Source organism: Chelmon rostratus, chromosome 23 (assembly GCF_017976325.1).
Source record: "Chelmon rostratus isolate fCheRos1 chromosome 23, fCheRos1.pri, whole genome shotgun sequence".
NCBI lineage: Eukaryota > Metazoa > Chordata > Actinopteri > Chaetodontiformes > Chaetodontidae > Chelmon > Chelmon rostratus.
The window spans coordinates 14,512,135-14,532,625 of NC_055680.1; the positions used below are offsets into that span (position 1 = coordinate 14,512,135).

At 42.2% G+C, this 20,491-nt stretch overlaps 1 protein-coding gene across 1 annotated transcript in view; it reads left to right on the plus strand.

Moving 5' to 3' along the window:
* The window catches only part of LOC121626746 (astrocytic phosphoprotein PEA-15), a 43,239-nt gene extending 23,890 nt beyond the window's left edge, over nt 1-19,349 (plus strand). The window contains exons 2-4 of the mRNA XM_041965416.1: nt 16,440-16,614; nt 16,736-16,891; nt 19,136-19,349. Of these exons, the coding sequence (XP_041821350.1) occupies nt 16,443-16,614; nt 16,736-16,891; nt 19,136-19,200 (393 nt within the window). The 5' untranslated portion in view covers nt 16,440-16,442 and the 3' untranslated portion in view covers nt 19,201-19,349. The remainder of the gene's footprint in view (nt 1-16,439; nt 16,615-16,735; nt 16,892-19,135) is intronic.
* The last annotated feature ends 1,142 nt before the right edge of the window (nt 19,350-20,491 follow it).

Consider the following 20,491-nt stretch of genomic DNA (forward strand, 5'->3'; position numbering starts at 1 on the left):
TTAATTCCGATGCAGAGTCCAGCTGCTGTTTTTTTTTTTCCTTCTCTTCCTCCCTCCATCCTTTCTCAACCATCTCTATCCTCTCTCCTTTTCTGTCTCTCTCTCTCCCTTGGCGGCCGCTGTTTTTTCCGCTGCCCTAAACCCGGGGCCAGGAAGTGTGTCCATGGTGACGGCAGGAAGTACAGCCTCGGCTGGCCGATCTCAGCCAGGTCTCCACGGCACGAAACACGCTGTCTGAAGCCCCTTGAAATCTTGTTTTCTCTTTCATCGAAGCCCTCAGGTCTTAAATGTTGCATCTCTCACAGTTTTAATGTCTTTTCATGTAGAAGGCAATTAAATCCTGATTTAATCTGTTATTTTTTATTGCTTTTGTTATGAATCGCAGAGGAAAACCAGGTGAAGATGCACTCAGGCCGTCAAGTCAGTGTTCTGTATTCTGTGGCAGCGTCCAGTTTGACTAATGAATCAGCCCCCGTTTGTACAGAACGGAACATTTTGATCCACTGCTGGAACAACAAATCCAGGAAACCTTCTTCAATCTTGAACACGCATTCACCCTCACATTTTCGTGTTTTATGTTTATTCTAGTGTTCAGTCAGAAAAAAAAAAAAAACTCTTGGATTTAGTTGCTGAAAGTCTCCAGGGGTGTTTTTCTCCCTCTCTTTCGGTGACCTTTACCCTCTGGCTTTAAGCAAGCTTGTGCCAAAAAATAAGGGGTATCTGTATGCAGGACACATCCACACAGTGCCCACAGAGTGTGTGTGTGTGTGTGTGTGTGTGTGTGTGTGTGTGTGTGTGTGTGTGTGTGTGTCACTTGGGAGGATTGATTGCTGGCTCTGCCTACACAAACTCCTCACCGATGTTCTTGTATAGCTTTGAGAAAAATGAGAGGGCGGAAAATACCGACATACATTTAAACAGATAAATACACACAAGTAGCGGTAATTACATACTGCACGTGAATGCATCAAGGAAATAAAAAGACTGTCGAAGGCATTTGAATCCGAGACGGACTTGTGCACATGCACACAAAACTGCAATAATAAGTCAGCCTCATTAAGGAATAGATTTTTCTTAATTGGGATCCCCCATAAGCTTCCACAAAGTGGCTGCAAGTCTTCCTGAGACAAATAAAAGCAGTCAGCGTCGAAAAGTTCCAACCCAGATGATCAAAAGTGAACCAGCTTCTTCTTCGCTGCTTCAGTGATTGGGGAAGAGAAGGAAAACTAATTTAAAATGGTGTAAAATATGCCTTGATGTTTGGTTTACCGCAAAGACCAGGTTTAACAACAACCCTCCAGGGTCCATCATTAGCCCTGGTCAGGGAGCACAAAGTTTCAATCAGCTCTGCATTCAGCTTATAATCAAGTTTCATTCAGACTGAACGAGGGATTGTGTGAATGTTTGATTGACCAAACCAGAGTAATGAAAGCATTTATTCTATGAAGAATGCCTTAGATTACATTTTTTTCCCTTATTGTATATAAATTCCATGTTGGCTTCTGCACAGTGAAAATCTAATTGGCTGAAAGTAGAGACCAGTTGCATGGTAACAGTATCTGCTGAGGATTTAAAGGATAAGCCTGGCGTTGGTCCATATTATTTCTGACAAAAACAATCTCACCACAAGGTCCACTCCGCAGCTGTTTGCAGAATACACCGTATTCTCAGCACATAGTGTTACCAAGTTGTCGTGAAGATGTTGAAATTTACATTTTTTCTGTGCACTTTTTGAAGTTGAGATTTATTTTTCTTGATGTCAACAAATTCCGTCAAAAGGACAAAACCTACAACGTGTTTGTCCATCGCTTTCTTACTATTCTGTCTGTGCAAAACACAAGCCTGTAGTTTCATTTTTAAAAAAAAAAAAAAAACTCTGTAACATCCTGAAAAAGCCGAACATTACTCAAACACGTTACCAGTCGTGCATTTGCTGGGGACTATTTTTAGCCATGGATTAGTACACGTTTGGTGTTTTTAATAGTTTTTAGACAATGGAGCTCTGCCTAAGCTATATATCAGGCTTATTGGATTGATTGCCGTGAAAGTTTGTATAGACATTTCAACACATCTTCATCCTTAAAAAAAAATTAACGGGTCCCAAATAACTCGCAAAATACACATATCACAGTTGGAGAGTAGCAGCAACTGTACCTTCGTAGTACCGGACCCTCGTCCTCACGTGGTTAATGTTGTGAAATTTTTGCAGTTTGCTTAGGTTTCAATACCAAAGGTTAAGGAAAAGATCATGGGTTAAAAGGAGTATGTTACAGTTGCTTACTTGACGTAATTTAAGTAACTAACGCAACTGAAAATGGGTCCCTGTTGACTTACAGTCTCATACCTGTCCCATACGTCAGTTTATGGCTGAACACCAGCAAAACAAACATTTCCACCAGCCTCAGCTTGTACTTTGAGTTTAGTACAACAAACGTTAGCATGCTAGCACACTGAACTAAGATGGTGAACATGGCTAACATTATACCGGTTTAATATTAGGATGTTAGCCATTGTGAGCATGTTGCCATGCTGGCGTTAGCTGTCTCAAAGCTGCTAGCATGGCTGCAGTCTTGTTTTTTATGCCGCTAAAGTTTGAGCTTCTTTCTGTTTTCTTGGCCTCCTCCGCTTGGAAGCTATAGCCACTCATGCTAGCGCTGCTAACAAACCAGCATGTGTGAATCAGGTTTTTCCTGACAAAGGTCAACCTTAAAAGCAGCAAACAGAAGCGTTTTGAATGAACAGAAGAACAAATTCATTTCCCCGGAAATGTCACAAATGATTGCTGAAATGAAGGCGGCAAGTTTGGAAAAGGAGGAAGAGGAGGGAGAGGACACACCAAATGAGAGAGGAAAGAGTGGTTTCAGAAAATGAAAGACAAACTGATGGATTGTTCGAAACAGATGAAGATGTTTGAATCAGCTGCACTATTTTTACACGCAGCAAATCTTCTTTTCTCCTCAATGAAAAATGGGCCAGTGGCCTACATTCTCCGGCGCTTCGCTGCTTCTCCCCAGATTAGTGCTTCCTCCTCTTCTCCATATCTCCCCCTCCCTCGCTCTCCCGCTCTCTCTCGCTCTGGGCTTTTGAACTGATAAGTGCTGGCAGCGCTCGCTGCCTCATTGGACACGAGGCCGTCTGTAAGGAAAAGGGCCGAGCCTCCTCCTTCCCCTCCGCTCCGTCGTCTAACCTCCTCTCATCCCCCCCCCCCCCCATCCCATAATCCCATGCACAATATCACTCTCTCCGCTCTTCACTTCTGCATCCCTCTTTACGCCGTCCAGCCCTGTGGTGTGAACGGGACGGCGGCGGTGAGGGAACACGTCCGACCGGACGGGGGTTAATCCTGTGGTGATGGGAGGGGAAGCTCTTCCAAAGCATGCAAAAACAAACAGGGCACGCAAGAGAGGAACAGCAGGCGAGGGCGGCAGTTGAAGGAGGGCAGAGACCGGAGAGATGGTGTTACACAAGGTGTTTTATTTGGCAGGTGAACATAGGTGATGTTCTCAGCAAGAGAGACATCAAAGTAAGATTAATGGTCAGAAATCAGTTCCTGTGTTTCCCGGCAGCGGGATGCTCCTGTGATGACGGCGGCTCCATAGCCGGCCCTGCGTCTGCACCTTAAAGAGCACCGGGAGGCTGAAAAGAGCGTTTATGAAGAACGACAGCGAAAAGACACAGAGACGAGCTAGCTGAGAACGACGTGGACGAGGGGAGGGGGGTGGATGGCACAACCTGTGGAGCATCGTGTTTGACCTTTTAGTGGCAGGATTGTGTTTTAATTTGAGATGTCTGAGTGTGTGTGTGTGTGTGTGTGTGTGTACCAGATCGCAGTGAAAAGTGGCGTACTGCACAGGCGACGTAAATGTCATCTTCCTGTAACATCCACCTCACTTAAACTTGCGTTTTTTTCGCAAACATCTGCTCTTAATAGCCAGAAGTCTGACCGAGCGCTTAGTGGACAAACTTACCAGTTCGCTCATCACAGGTATGAATAAATCATAACATGTCCATTACTGAATCCACTTCACATTCTGAGAGACACGATTAGTGCAAATCGTGTCAGCAAAATTAGAATATTTACCGGCGTTGAAAGTGCATTACCAGAGTTGTAGACTGAAGAGGTGTACTTCAGTAAACTGTGAGTACCTCAGATCTGTACGTGAGTTTTTCCATTTCACGCCACTTTACGCTTCTACTCCACTACATTATTAGACAGCAAGAGTAAGTACATACTTAAAATGTTTAAGATTTTAAATAAAATGATGCATTGTTTGGATAAACTCATGTTAATGCATCAGTAATAAAAGTGTAGCACTCACAGGGGCCAGTTCTCTGCATTGAATACTTTGACTCTTGATACTTTCAGCACATTTTGTTCATAGTACTTATTTCTACATAATTAAGGTTTTTAATGCAGGACTTGTATTTGTAATGCAGTATTTTTAGAGTTTGTCTGTCTGGAGACTTGGCGAAATTCAATAACTTTCTGAGGACTTGAAGGTTTATAGTCATGATTCTAATATTTTTACTTCATGAGACTCAAGTTTTCAGTCGAGGGCATTCAGGGCCATCTGGAAACATCTCAGTCAGTGACTTCTACTTTTTTTTAACCCTGCAACCACGTCAGCTTGGAGGTAACACGGATGCATGGATGCATTCGCTCATAAATCACCCAATCACTTGAATTTTTGGGTGCACAGGTTTGATCTGACAGTGATTCACCTGCAGCCTCATGACTCAACATTTAAACTTTTCCAAGCAAGCAGCACACCAACAAGGCCAAATGGAGGGCAGCTACTAAGCACCTTGAAGGAGCACCAAGGTCAAGCATCAGGTGCTCTGATGCAAGTCTGCAGGTTGTGGACTGGAACTCTTCCCATGTAGCCTCAAAAGCGAATCACTTCTCTGCAGCTGCGACTGTCAAGACATTATTATTATTTAGACTGCATGTAGTATTTTCTAGATCCAAAAAAAAAAGTTTGGCCCAATCAAAAAAGTTTTTTCAGAGAGACCGAGACAACTGCCAGACCGCCAGAAACCGAACGGAAATCAAAATAAGCACAGGCGGAGAATCAAAACTCAAGCTGCCCCCAACCACGTCAGTAGAAATGAGAAAGGAGACGCAGCTGCGTGTTAACAGCACGGTGTCATTCTGCGGCCCGGCGGGATGCCGCGCTGCAGCAGCGGTGGATAAAGCTGTTGCGTGGCGGTGTGCAGCGAGGGCTTGTTGATCCCCGCGGTGACTGGACAGTGTTTCCCCCTCCTCGATCGCGTCTGTTTTGTTGTTTGCTATCAGAAGAGAAACCTGCAGAGAAGGCAGGTCGGGTCGCTTCAGCGCCTGAGGCTTCGAGCACCGATCAATGTCTGACTGCTGCTCGAGAGCCAGTCAGGTCCTGCAGTGGCTTTCACTGTGCTTCTGTATACACTCAAGTAAACAGAATAGAGACCATATAGATAAGTGACTTTTGATGTTTGATGACACGTCTCGTGTAATTACTGCCTAAACCCAGTGTAGAACTTCTATATATGAAACATTTGCAGGCTGCAGATTCTCCAGAAAAGGGATAACTTCTATGAACGAACAGCATGAGCTCAGGTGCGTTCACAGTCAGTAAATGTGTATGAAAAAAGGAAACTTCATAGTCTTTCATAACGATAGAAGCATCTCCTCCCTTCAGAAACCAATGGTTGACTCTTGTGCCAACCTCAAGAATCAATAGGAAGTTCTCATTTGGAGACCTGCAATTAAGAGAGATTGGTTCGGAACTGGTCTATGTAGTTATGCATTTATTATTTTACTTACGCTGTCATCTCACGACAACATTCAATTATCTTGACTCATGACACGTTTGACGGGACTCTTGCACAACATTTCCCATCCCTTTAAGAAACATGTGATTGTGTTTGTGAGAGGACGAGTCTTGTCACTGGCTCTGATAACGCCAGGAGTAATGGAAATGGAGTTCTTATGAAATCCGACATATTTAGCCAATTTCTGTAATTATAGCTGCTGTAGTGGCCAGCGACCACATGCAGCCCAGCGCTGCTGTTGAAACAGAACAGCTTCCGTGTTTGTACAAGGATAGCCTTTCATTACCTCATCTACAATTACTCACTTCAGCCAACCCCGCTGTTCAACCCAAAGCTCAATACTTCTGCAGGGTTGTGGAGATAACCACGCGGCACAGCGCAGCACAGCAGGGTTTTTGGAGCATTTGCACTTTGCATTTCAAAGCCAGGAGATATGCTCAAGTAAAACTACAATAACAGATTTTTAAGTTGATACGGTGACGTTATTAGCATACAGCCAAGTTTCCTGCCAAGTCCAATAATCTCTCTCCTTTTAGCTCAGTTTTGGGCTCCACTCTCTTCACCATCTCGTTGCTAGCTGTCTCCGTCTGCTGTTTGGTGCCGGCTTTGGGTTAGCCACGTGGTCACTTCATCCTTTGTTATTGCACAAATATTGATTACAGGTGCTTTAAAAAATTAGCGCTGAAACACGCATGTTTGCGCAGCATCTGCAGTGGATATGTTTGCCTTGAATGCTGAATACTGGACACATGGTGTGGATAAAATGAATAACACATGAAGATACCAGCACTCAGGTGTTATTTAGATAAGAATTGTAATGTAATGCATGTATTAGCATAATGGGAGATACCGGCTCTAAGTGATGATATACAGTTTGAAGAGATTTTCAAACTTATTAACAGTCTCTCACTGCAGGCACAGTGTAGATAAATGCATTAAAAGTGCCTGTAAACTCGGGGATGTTATCTGTGACTGCTGTTATCTCCTGCTATAATACGAGCTTACTGGTTGCTGGTAATGCATGCAGTCACCTGCAGCAGTCCAATAGCAACAGAAGGATGAGGAACAAACATAAATTCAGGCTAAACTTCACACCGGAAAGAGCTTCCAAGTGTCTTTAAAGACGGTTCAGAGTCATTTAAAATATTTACCCGCAGTGGCTTTCAACATGAGCAAAGCGGAGCGCGCCGGTTTGAGGCGAAACGCGTGAAAGAAAAAGGCAATTAGCCGCACGCTCAGAGATGCAGAGTCACATCTGTGGATGGGAAGGAGAGACCCCTGACCCGAGAGGTAGATTTCAGAGGGGGGCGTTTGCTAAAACCCGCGACTGCGAGCTCCTCCGCCTCCCACTCTCTATAATCCCTCACCTCCTGCTGCTCCTGCAAGGCTGAAGACGCATTCTGAGAGAAAGAGGAAGAAGGTCTCTTGCACTGCGAGTCAGACGTATAGATGGAAAGAGACGTGTTGAGAGAGAGAGAGATCTCAAACTGTGGCGCATTTTAAAGTAACACTGGCTGAATTACATGAGGTAATTACATAATATTCTGCTGCTTTTTTGTCATTTTTGGAATAAGAGCTATGCTGTGTTAGAATAGGGACCGCCATACATGGACAGCAGAACAGATTTTTGTAAAGTCGAGGTGAGTTCCATGGGAGATTTAAAGATGGAGAGTGGGTGGGACTCCTACACTCTGCCTTTTGGTCCATCTGAGTGAAAGAGAAAAATATACTAAGAGAGGGAGAGAGAGGATAGGAGGTTGTGAGATGTCAGAGTATATTTAATGAGGGATTTAATGAAGGAGATGGAGACTAACTGCTTGTACGCTCTGCTTCCCCGAGTGAAACACGAAGCGACGGGGCAGAAACAGACAGAGGGAGAATTAGAGGAGTAAGGAGGTAGAGAAGTTGGGCAATATTTAATAGTCTGAACCGCATTTATTTTGGCACTTCGGTGTGTTACAGCCTCTATTGGCCTCCATAGTATGTCAACAGTGTGATGCCCCTCTGTCAGGTTCATGAGGGACAGTTGTCTTTACTTTATTAATGGAGGACACACTCGGGTTTATGGGAAATGTGGTCTTCATGTGCATGCGCTGATGATACCAGTGCTCGTTTTGTGAGTGCGATTTGCTGCTTTTTCTTCACATGTTTGAACATGTTTGGGTCTTGCACAAGTGTTTGAAAAATAAACAGTTGCAAATAGTTTGAATGTGTCACTTTCAGCTCTGGAAAGATCGTGATGGGCCTTTTTTCATTGTTTTTGAGATTATTAGGCAATCAATCTGCAGCTTAATTGATGCTGCACATTTTGCACACATCAGGTATTTGTTGCAGCCCATATTAATCCTTGCTACATTGGAAAAATTGAGAAATCACATGTTATTTAGCTGCTAAAAAAGTAGTTTAATGACATATTTTACCCTTTTACTTGCAGTTTAGTCCAAAACTGTCAACACCAAAAGCATCAAGTGGTAGTGCCGCGATAAATCATGATTTCAAACAGCTAAAAGTAAGGACAGAGGGGTAATCTGAAGGAGGGATGGGGCTGAAGAGCAGTAAAAAGAGGAAAAACTAGAACGAGCTGGCGAAGACAAACCAGACACACAAAGACGTCTGGACGTACTGTATAGAAAACAGCGCGACACAGTCTGTTCCTCTCTCCAGATCTCTGTCAGACACATTTTTGAGCTGCTATCCTGGTGCTTTGGTTGCCATGGTAAAATCTAAAGGCTTGTCTCCATTACTGAAGTCCAGCACGGTTAGGGAGCGCTGTGTGTGTGTGTGTGTGTGTGTGTGTGCGTGCGTGCGTGTGTGTGCGTTTCTGTTTTTAAGCGTGGCTTTGATTAAAAAAAAGGAGGAGAAAGAGTTGCAGAGTGCAGGAGCTTGTGTATTAATCACATGACTGTCACGATGTTGCAGTCAGAAGATCAGATCCCTTGTATTGTCTTTTTGTACTGTGTGTGTGTGTGTGTGTGTAGTGTAGTGTTTTTGAACACTTTTTTTCTATACTGTATCACTATTTTGGTTTTTATGAACCAAAACTGCCTTATTTCCGTGTTACAAACAGAGTAATATTCCATGATAATTAAGATGAGGAAAGAAAATTATTGTTGTGTCATGTGTCACTCATCCTTATAGATTAGAATAAAATAAAATATTTTTATTTTCATTGCACAATGACTTTAAGTTTGCAGCCTCCATGCAAAACAGTAAATAAAATAAATTAGCAATCAAGTAGCAATACAGTAACAAACAGTATAAAGTGTGTCCGGCTGCAGACCAGCAACAAACACCAGGACAGTACTGGAATCCAGATATAGAGTCTTCATAAAAAACACAATGTGGATGAATGGGGGCGCTTTTATTTTGAAAGGGGTGGGGAGGGTGCGAGGTGAAGCGAGGAGGGGAGGGAGGACGGTTTCTGCCCTGTCGCTAGGTAACAGCCTTCAGGCCTAAAGGCAAAGCCAGGCCTGGTCTCCATGGCAACGTCATTGGTGTGGGGGGTGAATGGAGTTTTGTTGGTTGTAGTATATATGTATGTCTGCGTGCGTGAGTGCGTGTCTGTGTGTGTGTGTCTGGTGTGTGTGTTTGTGTGTGTGTGTGTGTGCGCTCCAGCACTCAACAAAGAGAAGCACTCAGCAGGTTGAGTATCAGTGGGATTGAAAATGGAAAGAGAACAGAGCAAGTGTTGGGAAATATGAGGCGTTTAATGGAAAATAAAATAATGGGTTTGATCTCTGTAAGCGTTCGACAGATATCGCAGCTTTCAGATCAAAGTCTTCTACGCTTGTGCTTGACATTGTCTTTACTAGTACGACACTGCCTCAGGACTGCGTTGTTGTACTTGATAGAGTATATCGATCGACTGCTGCTGTGTTTACTCGGAATACAAAGCATGTGCCTTCATTTCTTCACATTTGTGAAACCTCTTATCTTATACGGCGATGAAAACGGAGATGAGACAAAGGATCCGAGAGGACAAATTAGAAATAAAGGCTCAGAAAATGAGCTGTGTCTGCTCTGGACAGACAATGGCAGCATTGCACAATGTAAAGCAGACTGTGGTGGAAGTGGTGGTGGGGGGTTAACAGTTTAGTCACGGAGTGGGAGAAGACTGGCGTCCATGTATGCCGTGAGATGCTATGGAAGTCCATTAAGGACAAAAGAAGTGCAAAAATAACTCAAGCTGTAAACACTTGGAAGGGAATCCCTAAATGTTAAAAGTCTTGCACGCAGACATTTGCAGCAGAAAAGCACCTTAAACTGCAAATGTAATGGATTAAAATTCCATGATAATAAATAAATCTGCACACCTTAAATGTGTGTTTTTGTGTATGTCACATATGGGGGGCTTTTATTCTGAAAGGGTGCACACGGGGCTACATCCACTTGTGCTGGCAAGTTCATTCACTTTCTTGTTGAGAGTTAGGTGAGAAAACTCGTGAGAAACTCTCACATCTATATGCAGATGAGCCCAGGCATGATTAGCTTATCTTAGCATAATGATTGTAAACAGAGGGAACTGAACACAGTGACTTCCTGGTGTCTTGGTGAGCTTCAGATGTGGTCATAGGTGGCTTTCTATACCTTTGGAAGAAGCCAGGCTAGCTGTTTTCCCTTGTTTACAGTCTTTAAGCTAAGCTAAGTTATCTGCTGTGGGAGATATTAATCTCCTAATCTAACTTTATGCAAGTAAAGGTGGAGTAAAAGTATATTTTCTAAAATGTTCAACTATTCCTGGAACTGTTAAAGTACACAATATCAGTATTATTATTAAACAGCGTATTACCAACACGTCCTCATACCTAAATGACTGAATAGCTCGATTGCTAATGACTTGTTCCGGACATTCACCATCACGTGGTTAACGTTGTGATACAGTCTCAGTTTGCTTAGGTTTAAGCAACGAAACTACTTTGTTAGGTTTAGAAAAAGATCGTAGTTTGGGTTCAAAACGTCCCTGTTATGTACGTTACAACTCCGTTATGTAAGTTAACATTAGCCATACTTGGACTTTCGGTTTCAGACGGGACATGAACAGGAGTGAAAGTCCTGTGTTTGATGGCCCATCCATCCACTCCAACTCTTACATGATGTGGACTCCATTGCTCAGGTCAGACTTACTACGGCCACTAGAGGTCGCCGCCTAACAGTATGCGTAAATAATAATAAGTAATAACCTTCATGCATGCAGGGCTGGTATAACCCTGCTGAAGCATGTGTGCCAAAAGTTGTTGATAGGCCCCCTCAAATGCTTAAAATGGTCAAAACTGGAAGAGAAAACTGTGAAAGAAGAGCGACTTCAAACTGAGCATGAACACAGCTGTAAATCTTCCAACTTGATCACAATTTGCAGCTCTTCCATATTTAATCCAGCACACTTTAATGGGTTAATGGTATATAGATTTTTCTTGCTTTTTGTTTGCTTTGCCCTCAGACGCACACACGCACACACACACACACACAGCAGCAGCAGCAGCAGAGACAGAGGAACGAGCAGACAAAAGCATGTTTGTGTTCATGAGAATGTGAAGCACAGTGGGTCTCTATGTATGGAGGCAGTGTCAGGCTCGTCCCAGAGAGACTGGGGAGAGGGGGAGCGTTCGATTCAGATATCACAAACTCTTTTGCTTACAGCGTCGCTATAATGTTGCACAGGAATTTAAAAAGGCATATATACCTACTTTTGTAAGTCACAGAAATGACTGGGTTGCTTTCTGGAGCGTCTGACTCCCTTTATGATCACTTCTACAGTTTGTCATTATTGCTGATTAAGCAATACGCAGTGATTAAGCAGTACGTCTGCTTTTTTAGGCAACAGCAAAAGCATGAATACATTGATCTGAGCTGATCTGAATTATTGCTAAAGATGCAGCATGTTTGACCCATTAACACTCTGAGACTACTGACTGAAGAGCACCTGTAAAATATGGAAGCCTGTTTGTGCCCCCCCCAAAAAAGCTTATTTTTTTAAGTTTCTAGTAATTATGGGATCAACAAGTAGGCTAACCAGAAAACAAAGCGATGTTTAATAATCCCCATTTTTATTTTACAACTGCAGCAAAAAGACACAAGTGAGAAGAACTATTTATGTATAGAAGCCCAAATGTGCCAAAATACTAAATCATTATTACATTTTTTGTCAGTTGTCATAATTGTTTGTAATTGTGAGATTAAAAAAACACTAAATAAAGGACAATATTCAGTAATTCCTAAATTCTTACTGTCATCAACAGCAGCAGCAAAAAAGACCACCAACCACCTGTGGGACAACTTGTCCAATTTCCTTCTAATTACAACGAGCAATGCCATGATTCGTGAAAATATGTCAGAATTGTGATGTCATTATGTCATAATTAGGGCTGCAAGATTAATAGATTCATCTTTTAGTTGATCAGCTGTCAGAAAATAGTGACAAATGCCTCATCCTAAATTCCCGGAGACCAACTGAAACCCCAAAGACATTCAGTTACAGCGATATTAGAAGAGCATTTGAAAAGTTACAACCTTTGATTTTTTTTTTTAAAGACTGAAAACTTTTTCATGAATGATTTATCAATTATGAAAATTAGTTTCAGGATAATGTTCATGTACTTAATTGTTGTCATAACTGTGATAACGTTTGCCACATTTATCTCATATTAAAAAGCTGTATAAAGTGGATTTTCCTTTAATGTCCACAGCTGCATGCAAAATTAGCATTTAACTAAAGCATGGCCCGTACTGACAGTTTTAATAGAAACATCTTTTATTTGGGGGTTGTGAAAGAGTTAAAGGCGGCAGGGAGAGCGAGCGATGCGAGGGGAGGTGGTGGGAGAGAAACACTAAATGTGGCCACTCTATCCATTGTTGTTCTTTTTCCCCTTTCTCCTCTAAAAGTACACAAAAGCCGCGCCAGTCCATTGTGGTGCAAAACAGAGAGCAGGCAGGGCGACCTGGGCTGCACACACACACACACACACACACACACACACACACACACACATACACACACATACATTCAGTCTTTCAGTCTCTCTCCCCTCCATCTCACACACACACACACACACGATTCACGAGTTTGTGAGCTGAAGCATTCAAACACACATTCACTTGCATGCAGACACATGCAAACATGCACACGCACACACTTCTCAAACTTGCATTTCAAGGCAGGACGCACACACACACACACACACACACACACACACACACTCACAGAGTATTCAGAGCCTTGTTGCATTCACTGGCCCTAAGGTGCATATCCCTGCTCTCTCCCACACAGCACTTTGTGTTGATTGAGCAAGTTGCTCTGGTTAGAGAGGAGACGAATGTGACATTTAAGACTGAAATAACACACACACACACATGCACAGCAAAAAAGCGCCCTGTCATCACTGTGCTCCCGCCCCGAGGCTTAGATCGTGGATCAGACGAACCGAGCCAAATGCCACCATTAGCCATTAGAGAACAGACAAACAAATGTGACCTTAAATCAGCCCTGTGGGAGCGTTACATTCGGCCTCATCCGCCGTGGGACGCTGCAGCAGCACATGCATCCCGTGCTGACTTTAAAGCCACAGCTGGTCGCTGCAGCGTCTAGAGCAGCTCATCTAGTAGCTGTGGCGGATATGAATGAATGAGTCCGTCACTGGTGTCTAACGTCTTCTCACGTGGAGCTGATGACAAGCTCTGGTTCTCCTGCTCAGCTATAAAGCATCACCTCCTATCAGTACGAGCATGCTGAAGGCCATCAAGCAAAGACAGCAGACAGCAAAGTGGGGCGCTCCACGGCGAATGGGGGCCCTCTGCTGGTAGCTGCCAGTAACGGCGGCTCTGTATATAGGTCACACCACTCATCACAGAGCTCTTCTGGGCTTCCTGTACGGCCTGTTTATCTGTGATGTGACTGAGGGGATCAGAGGCAGACAGAGCTTCGTGCCAGTGCCCATGATGCACTGCACTGAGCAGCAGCCTCTCGCCAGATGCATGGATGCCAGGGACTGGGGAGGGTGGAGGGGCTGCGGTGTGCAACACAGAAAGAGCTGCATGTGTTCAGATGCATGTTTTTTGGAGCAGCTTACGTTGCACAGCAGAAGAGACGGATAGAAGGGAGGCGGTCCCGCTGCAACTTACATCCCTCCTCAAAGTTGCCAAAGCGTCCCCGAGCAAGACACCGGATCCCGTTCAGCTCGAATGCAGCTGTTTTTAGGTGACCTTAATCATTTCCACACAGCCAAACTGGGGCCTGGGGAGAATCTCACTAAAATACCGGGGTACTGGAAATCCTGAGGTGGACATTTGATTGGATGTGAGGTTGAAAACATTGGAAACGGCACCTCAGGTTCACTGTAGCATGATTTCAGCCAATTTCTGTTTTTACCTGTTCGAGACAACTACAGATGTATCTGTCATCATTTCTCATAATAGGCTGGATTATTAAGACTTTCAGTGTTTGCATCCAAATTCATGTCAATACTCTTAATATATCAATACATTTTTTGAGCTGAAATGATAAATCGCTTAGTCAATCAGCATAAAAAAATATCTGCAACTATTCTGACTAACTAACTGACCAAAATGAGATCAATATTCTCTGATTAAAGCTTCTCTAATGAGAGGATTTGCTGCTTTTCTTTGACATATATGATATCAAACTGATTTGGGGGGTTTTGGACTGTTAGCTGGACAAAACAAGACATCTGAAGACGTTTTTGAGGGGCTTTGTTTTCACTATTTTTGAGGTTTTGTAGGCAGAATGGTCAAAACAGAATCAGCAGATTAATTAATAATGAAAAGAATCGTTAGTTTGCACCCTAATTACTTATTCTGTCGCATGTTAGGGAAAAAATCCACAGGGCAAAACCCAATGATCAGTAATTAACAAGCATTTTAAATACCACCTCCACAAAATACAGCAGTTTCTGTTCCTCTGCAACTCTCCACATTGTGCAAATGTAATCATAATACTGACAGAAACACGCATGGACGTATCCCATCATCTGGATATGAAGATGCATGCAAATAGCTTGACCCAAATATGTTAATAAGCGAGATGTGAGCTGCAGTCTGAGCCTCCGTGTGGCTGAACTGTACGAGCCTGCGTCGCTTTCCTCCTGATCTATTTTCTTTGCTTCTTCTAAACAGACACAGCTGAGGCGAGCAGACGGCCTCGCAACACGTCTGAATCACTCTGTCTGTTTTTCTGTCTCTTTTTTTTCCTGTTTCTGAACAACACACAGAGAAAGAAGGTATAGCTGAAACTCTGGGATCTTGACATCATTCTGCAGCAGTAGGCTGATGTGTAACCACCGCATGCCTACGTCCTGAATCCTTTGACCACTGCTCTCACTGCAGGTCTGAAAACCAGCCAGTGATCAATTAAAACTATTTTCTCTGGCATTAAAAGATCTGGTGTGTACAAAACTTGTGGAAATCCTCTCTAATGCAGGGTCCTGAGCTTTGACGTATGAGTCTTGGCCAAAAGTGGGTCTTAAACCTGAACTTGGCTCCCCCCTCTGGCAGTGAGAGTCATTACGCCGTACTCTGCTATATTCTTAGCTTCTGTAGACAACACCGGCGATACTGTTGCTATGTCACAGCATGCAAGAGGAGAGCGTACACAAGATATTTCACTTGTAGTCATGTTTATACTGTCAATATACTGTCGCTCATATCTTGTAATATGTTCATTATACTTGATATTGTTTCAAAAAATCAAGACGGATGTAGTAACCATTTAATCATGTAGTCATTTTTAATTTGTCACTTCTGTGCTTTATTTATTCTTTTTCTTTCTCCCACAATTCTTGTATTTTACAGCTGTTATGAGTGAATATTTAATTGTTTTCATGCTGATTCCATCATGTCGTTATGCACAGCATATACAAACCTCTATATATATCTATATATTGCATGCATGCAATATTACATTCCTTTTTCCTTAAATAGAATAGAATACTGATATTATATTTTTCCCAAAGTCAAAATCTCTATACCTCATGATCTGAGATAAAAATTAATGTCAGGTAACAAAGACAAAATTAATGTAACTGACACAAATAATGCAAAGACCTGCTTCTGAGTCTACAGCAGCACATTCATGTTCTTCATCAGTCAGTCCACTAGAGGGAGACAGAGAGCCACAGGATTTTTTTCATTAGCGCTTGATTTGATGGAAATTAACTAATGACTCGTGTTTTTTCCCCTCTTTGCCCACTTTTAGGACGCTTTCTAATGTTTGTGCATGGCCCAGAGTTTAAAAGATAAGACTGAATGTTAATTGAGACAGTTATTCGTCCCTTTCTGTCCTGTCCTGTCATCTCAGCCAGTCTCCTCTTTTAGCTGTTTGCCAAAAAACAAAATGATCTCTCAAAGGCAGAAGATAGACCTGTCCGATGCGTCTTCCTGCTTTTTCCATCCCACTCTGACAGTGTGCTATAGTCATTAGCAAAGACGTCCTAACTGTTTCCATCCTGGAGTCTGGGAAGTAGGTGGGCTGTTTGCAGACTGAGCAATTTAACCGCATTAGGATATTTTGAGTTCTTTGTTTCTGTCTCCTCTTTCATTTCTGTTGCCTTGCTCCAACGACCTCGGCATGATTTTATTCAGTATTTGTAACTCTCTGTCTTCTCTCTGCCTCTGAACAGACCATGGCGGAGTACAGCTCCCTGCTCAGCGACCTGTCTGAAAACATCACCAACGAAGACTTGGAGCAGCTCAAGTCGGCCTGCAAGGAGGACATCCCCGAGGACCAGAGCAACAACATCACCTCCTCCAAGGAGTGGTTCAGCTACCTGGAGAAGAACGACAAGCTGGCCCAAGGTGAGAGATCAGATCATCAGTTTTCAGTCTCTTAGTTCCACATCCAGCAGGCCTCAGCTGATGACTGAGACACCTTTGAGGTGACTGAGGCGTTTGCCCGCTAACACCACTTCTCGTGCAGATAATCTGTCGTACATCGAGCACATCTTCGAGATTTCGCGGCGACCGGACCTGCTGACGAGGGTGATCGAGTACCGCACCACCGTGCTGAAGATCTCTGAGGACGACGAGATCGACACCAAGCTCACGCGCATCCCCTCAGCCAAGAAATACAAAGGTAACACACTCTATGGGCTCAATATCTACAACATGTAGACAAAGGGTCAGTTTTAAGCGGCAGTTTCGTAGAATATCAGGCCAGTTTTAGCCCGTTTTGGACATCACTGTCTTTGACTTGGAAGAAGTTAATCTGATTGGCTGCCAGACCCAGTCAACACACCTGTCGTAACATCGTCAGGTTGCAAACATGCATACATGGCTATATGTGCAGCCTGCGGTCAGGGCTTTGTTTGAAGGTTAACAACTGCTCCAAGTCTCTATCTTATCCTAAAAAGTTGTGACACAAACTTTGGTAAGAAGTAGAAACATTTGGATTAGTCCTAAAAACTGAGTCACTGGTAAGAAGGCCTCTCAAAGTCCCCCACTTCATCTATTCAAATGATTCATCGAATGGAGAGTGAACTGTTCTATCAGTTAAGGCTGTTTAGTGGATTTATGTCTGCAGTAGTTTTAGTTTTAGTTAGTCAAACCAATTAAATGTGATTTTAAAGCACGTTTGCCAGTATTATCATTTAGTTTTCTTCACTGAAATAACAGGAAAAGGTGATTATATGACTCAAAAATCTAAAAAAAAAGTCAATAATTAATGAATATATTAAAAAACAGAGACAAAAACATATAAACAAATGAAAGAAACCCTATTTCGTGTTCTATGAGAGTTAAAAAAAAACTAAAAATAATTTAAAAAATGGCAAATATTCACCATTAGCTTGTTCCTTGCAAGCATGCTTATTAAATGCATATTGGTTCCTCATTAGTCATAATGAAGCACTAATTAATACCTTATTCGGGGGGGTCATGATTAAGATCATAATTCATGTACAACAACTTCCTTACTGACTATCAATAAGCATCAGGATTGATACATTAATAAGTGATTTATAATAATAAAGAGCCACAGTGCTGCTAATACGCATGTTAATAAGCAACTAGCTAATGGTGAATATGGTGCGATGACCAATTAAAAAATATGAATTCCTCTGCTATTAAAAACGTTTAAATGTCTGTTTGGCTCACGTCTGTTCAGGTAGCATCATTTGTATGACGTGTACACGTTTTTGGCTTTTGGTTTTTATATAAAGTTTTTATGACTTCTTTTTTAAATTTTTCCTGCTACGTCATGGTAATATTTGTTTTCTGGTCAGTGGCTACTGTTTTAAGGCTGCTTGTGCTTGTTCTTAATCCAAAGATCAAAGATTTATATACACACGTGTACAACACATAGCAAAACACTAATAACACCTTTGTCTCAAATTAATCTTTTCTTTATTAAATTTATTACAGCAATAATAATAGTAAATCTGACTTCATGCATCAGCGCAAGGGGTTTCCCCTGCAACAGCAGTGGCACAGTAGTTAGTTTCTCTCACAGCTCACTGTGGCTGCTCCTTCTTGTTCCATTACTCTCTGCAGTTAAAACTGAGTTTAAAACTGATCCACTGATTTAAAAACGCCAAAACTGATTCTTTGTTTTGTTTTGTAGATGCATTTTTGATCCTTTTTGTGTGATCTCAGACGGTGTTTCCTCTGACTGCTTCACAATAAAAGCCACCCCATGTTTTTTTCCAGTTGAGTGCTTTTAATGTGAAGCATGTATGGAGCTAGAGCAGTGACTTTAAATTTTGGTATTGAAAAAGTAAACCTCAATGAAACACTGAAATAAGTATTGGCACTGCAAAATATTCCAATGAAAAATAAAACACAAACATGAAAAATTCTTTCATTTTATTTTGATGTGTTTTTATTTTGATGTGTTTTTTTCAATGTCAAATTTCATTTTCAGTGCCAACATTTAAAGTCACTGTTCTGGCCCCTTAAAACTGCTTTATTAGATCTAATGGTAACAGTGAAATCATCTCCTGTGAATCCCTCGTGCTTTTGTCGTTAACTTGAATCCTGTGCAGGAATGGCGGAGTCCGCCACGAACAAATGGATTTACTATATAGAGAGGCAAATACAGTATGTAAATACAAGTGGCTATTGCTGAAAAAATGTTTTTTGTTTTGATAAAATGAAATTCTTAAGGATTGAAACTTTAAATTGCACATTGGATATATATTATTAATATATATTTTTGTTGTTTTAGTCCACACAGCTTTGGCACATATGAGAAAATAGATTTTGTAATCTACAATATACTCTTCATTTATAGTTTTGGTTACAAATGTATGTGTTTAAAGTATAGGTTTCTTATGATTTCTCTCTTTCTCTATCCTCTTTTTCCAACCCCTCCCCCCAAAAGACATCATCCGCCAGCCCTCTGAAGATGAGATCATCAAGTTGGCCCCTCCCCCTAAAAAAGTGTGAGGTCACGATCCCCAGCCCTGATCTTTGCACCTTGATTTCTTCACTCCCGGCACTCCAATCAACCGACCAACCGTCTCCGACCAGTCCCATCACTCCCCCACCTCACCCCCTTTACACACACACATACACACACACACAACCACCAAACACGCCACCCTCCTTGCACTAACACATGCCGTGACACAGAACAACGCAGGCAGCCAACTACAAAGCAACCAATCAGATCGTAGCGATGCAGCCTCTTCCCAAGCTGAGGGGAGACGGGAAACTGTGGGGGGGGGGGAAGGCATTAGAAGAAGAAATCCGGCGACGGACCGACAGTGTATGTGTGTGAGGAGAGAGCCAAAGTCAACCCTCGAGTCAAACGCTGAGTGGGTCAGTTCAGAATGAGTGTAATCTGTAAACACTGTTCAATCTGTGATGCTGTGTTTATGCAACCGTCTCTGTGTGTGTGTGTTTGTGTATGTGTGTGTGTGTGTGTCAGCCAAGTTTGTTAGAGATGAAACATCCACCCAAGAAGAAAACTACAAACCCCGCCTTCAAGACTTAACAAAATGAAATTGTTTATTAAAATAAAGTTTTATTTTTCAGTAATTCTGAAAATGCCGAAAGCCAATACTTAACCATAGAAACACTGAAGCTGTGTACAGATTGTATGTACAATGATACGTAACTGTGGCTAACATAATGCAGCAGTGCTTAAATGTTGTTTTAATTCACCTTGAATATGCAAAAGTAGCCAAAATGCCAAAACTGGCAGACTGACAACTACTATCTAGAGATGAAATGAAACTAAAACATGTAAATACACAGTTTACATGATCGAAAACCTGCAGATAAACTTAGCTAGCTAAGATAATCTTAATCTCACTCTTTTGACATCATTTCTGAGTGATTGTTTTAGTGTGTAGCTGCATTAATTGTCCAGGCGTGTTTGTAATGTGAATGTTCAGCATTCTGGGAATATGAAGCCACCAGCAGGTTAGCTTAGCTTAGCATAAAGACCGGAAACATGGAGAAACAGCTAGCCTGGTCACTTTATTATTGTGTTAGTGAAGTTTAGAGGTGCTGGTTTGGCAGATTTCTTTTACTTTCGGACAGAGCGAGGCTAGCAGTTTCTCCCACTTTCCTGGCTTTGTGCTAAGCTAAGCTAGCTGGCTCAGCTAGCCACTTTATATGACAGTGGTATCAATCTTCTCAGCTAAGTCTCAGCAAAAAGGCTAATGAAAGGGTTTCACAAATTGTCAGACCATTCCTTTAAAGGCTGTGTAATTCATTTAAAAAAAAATAC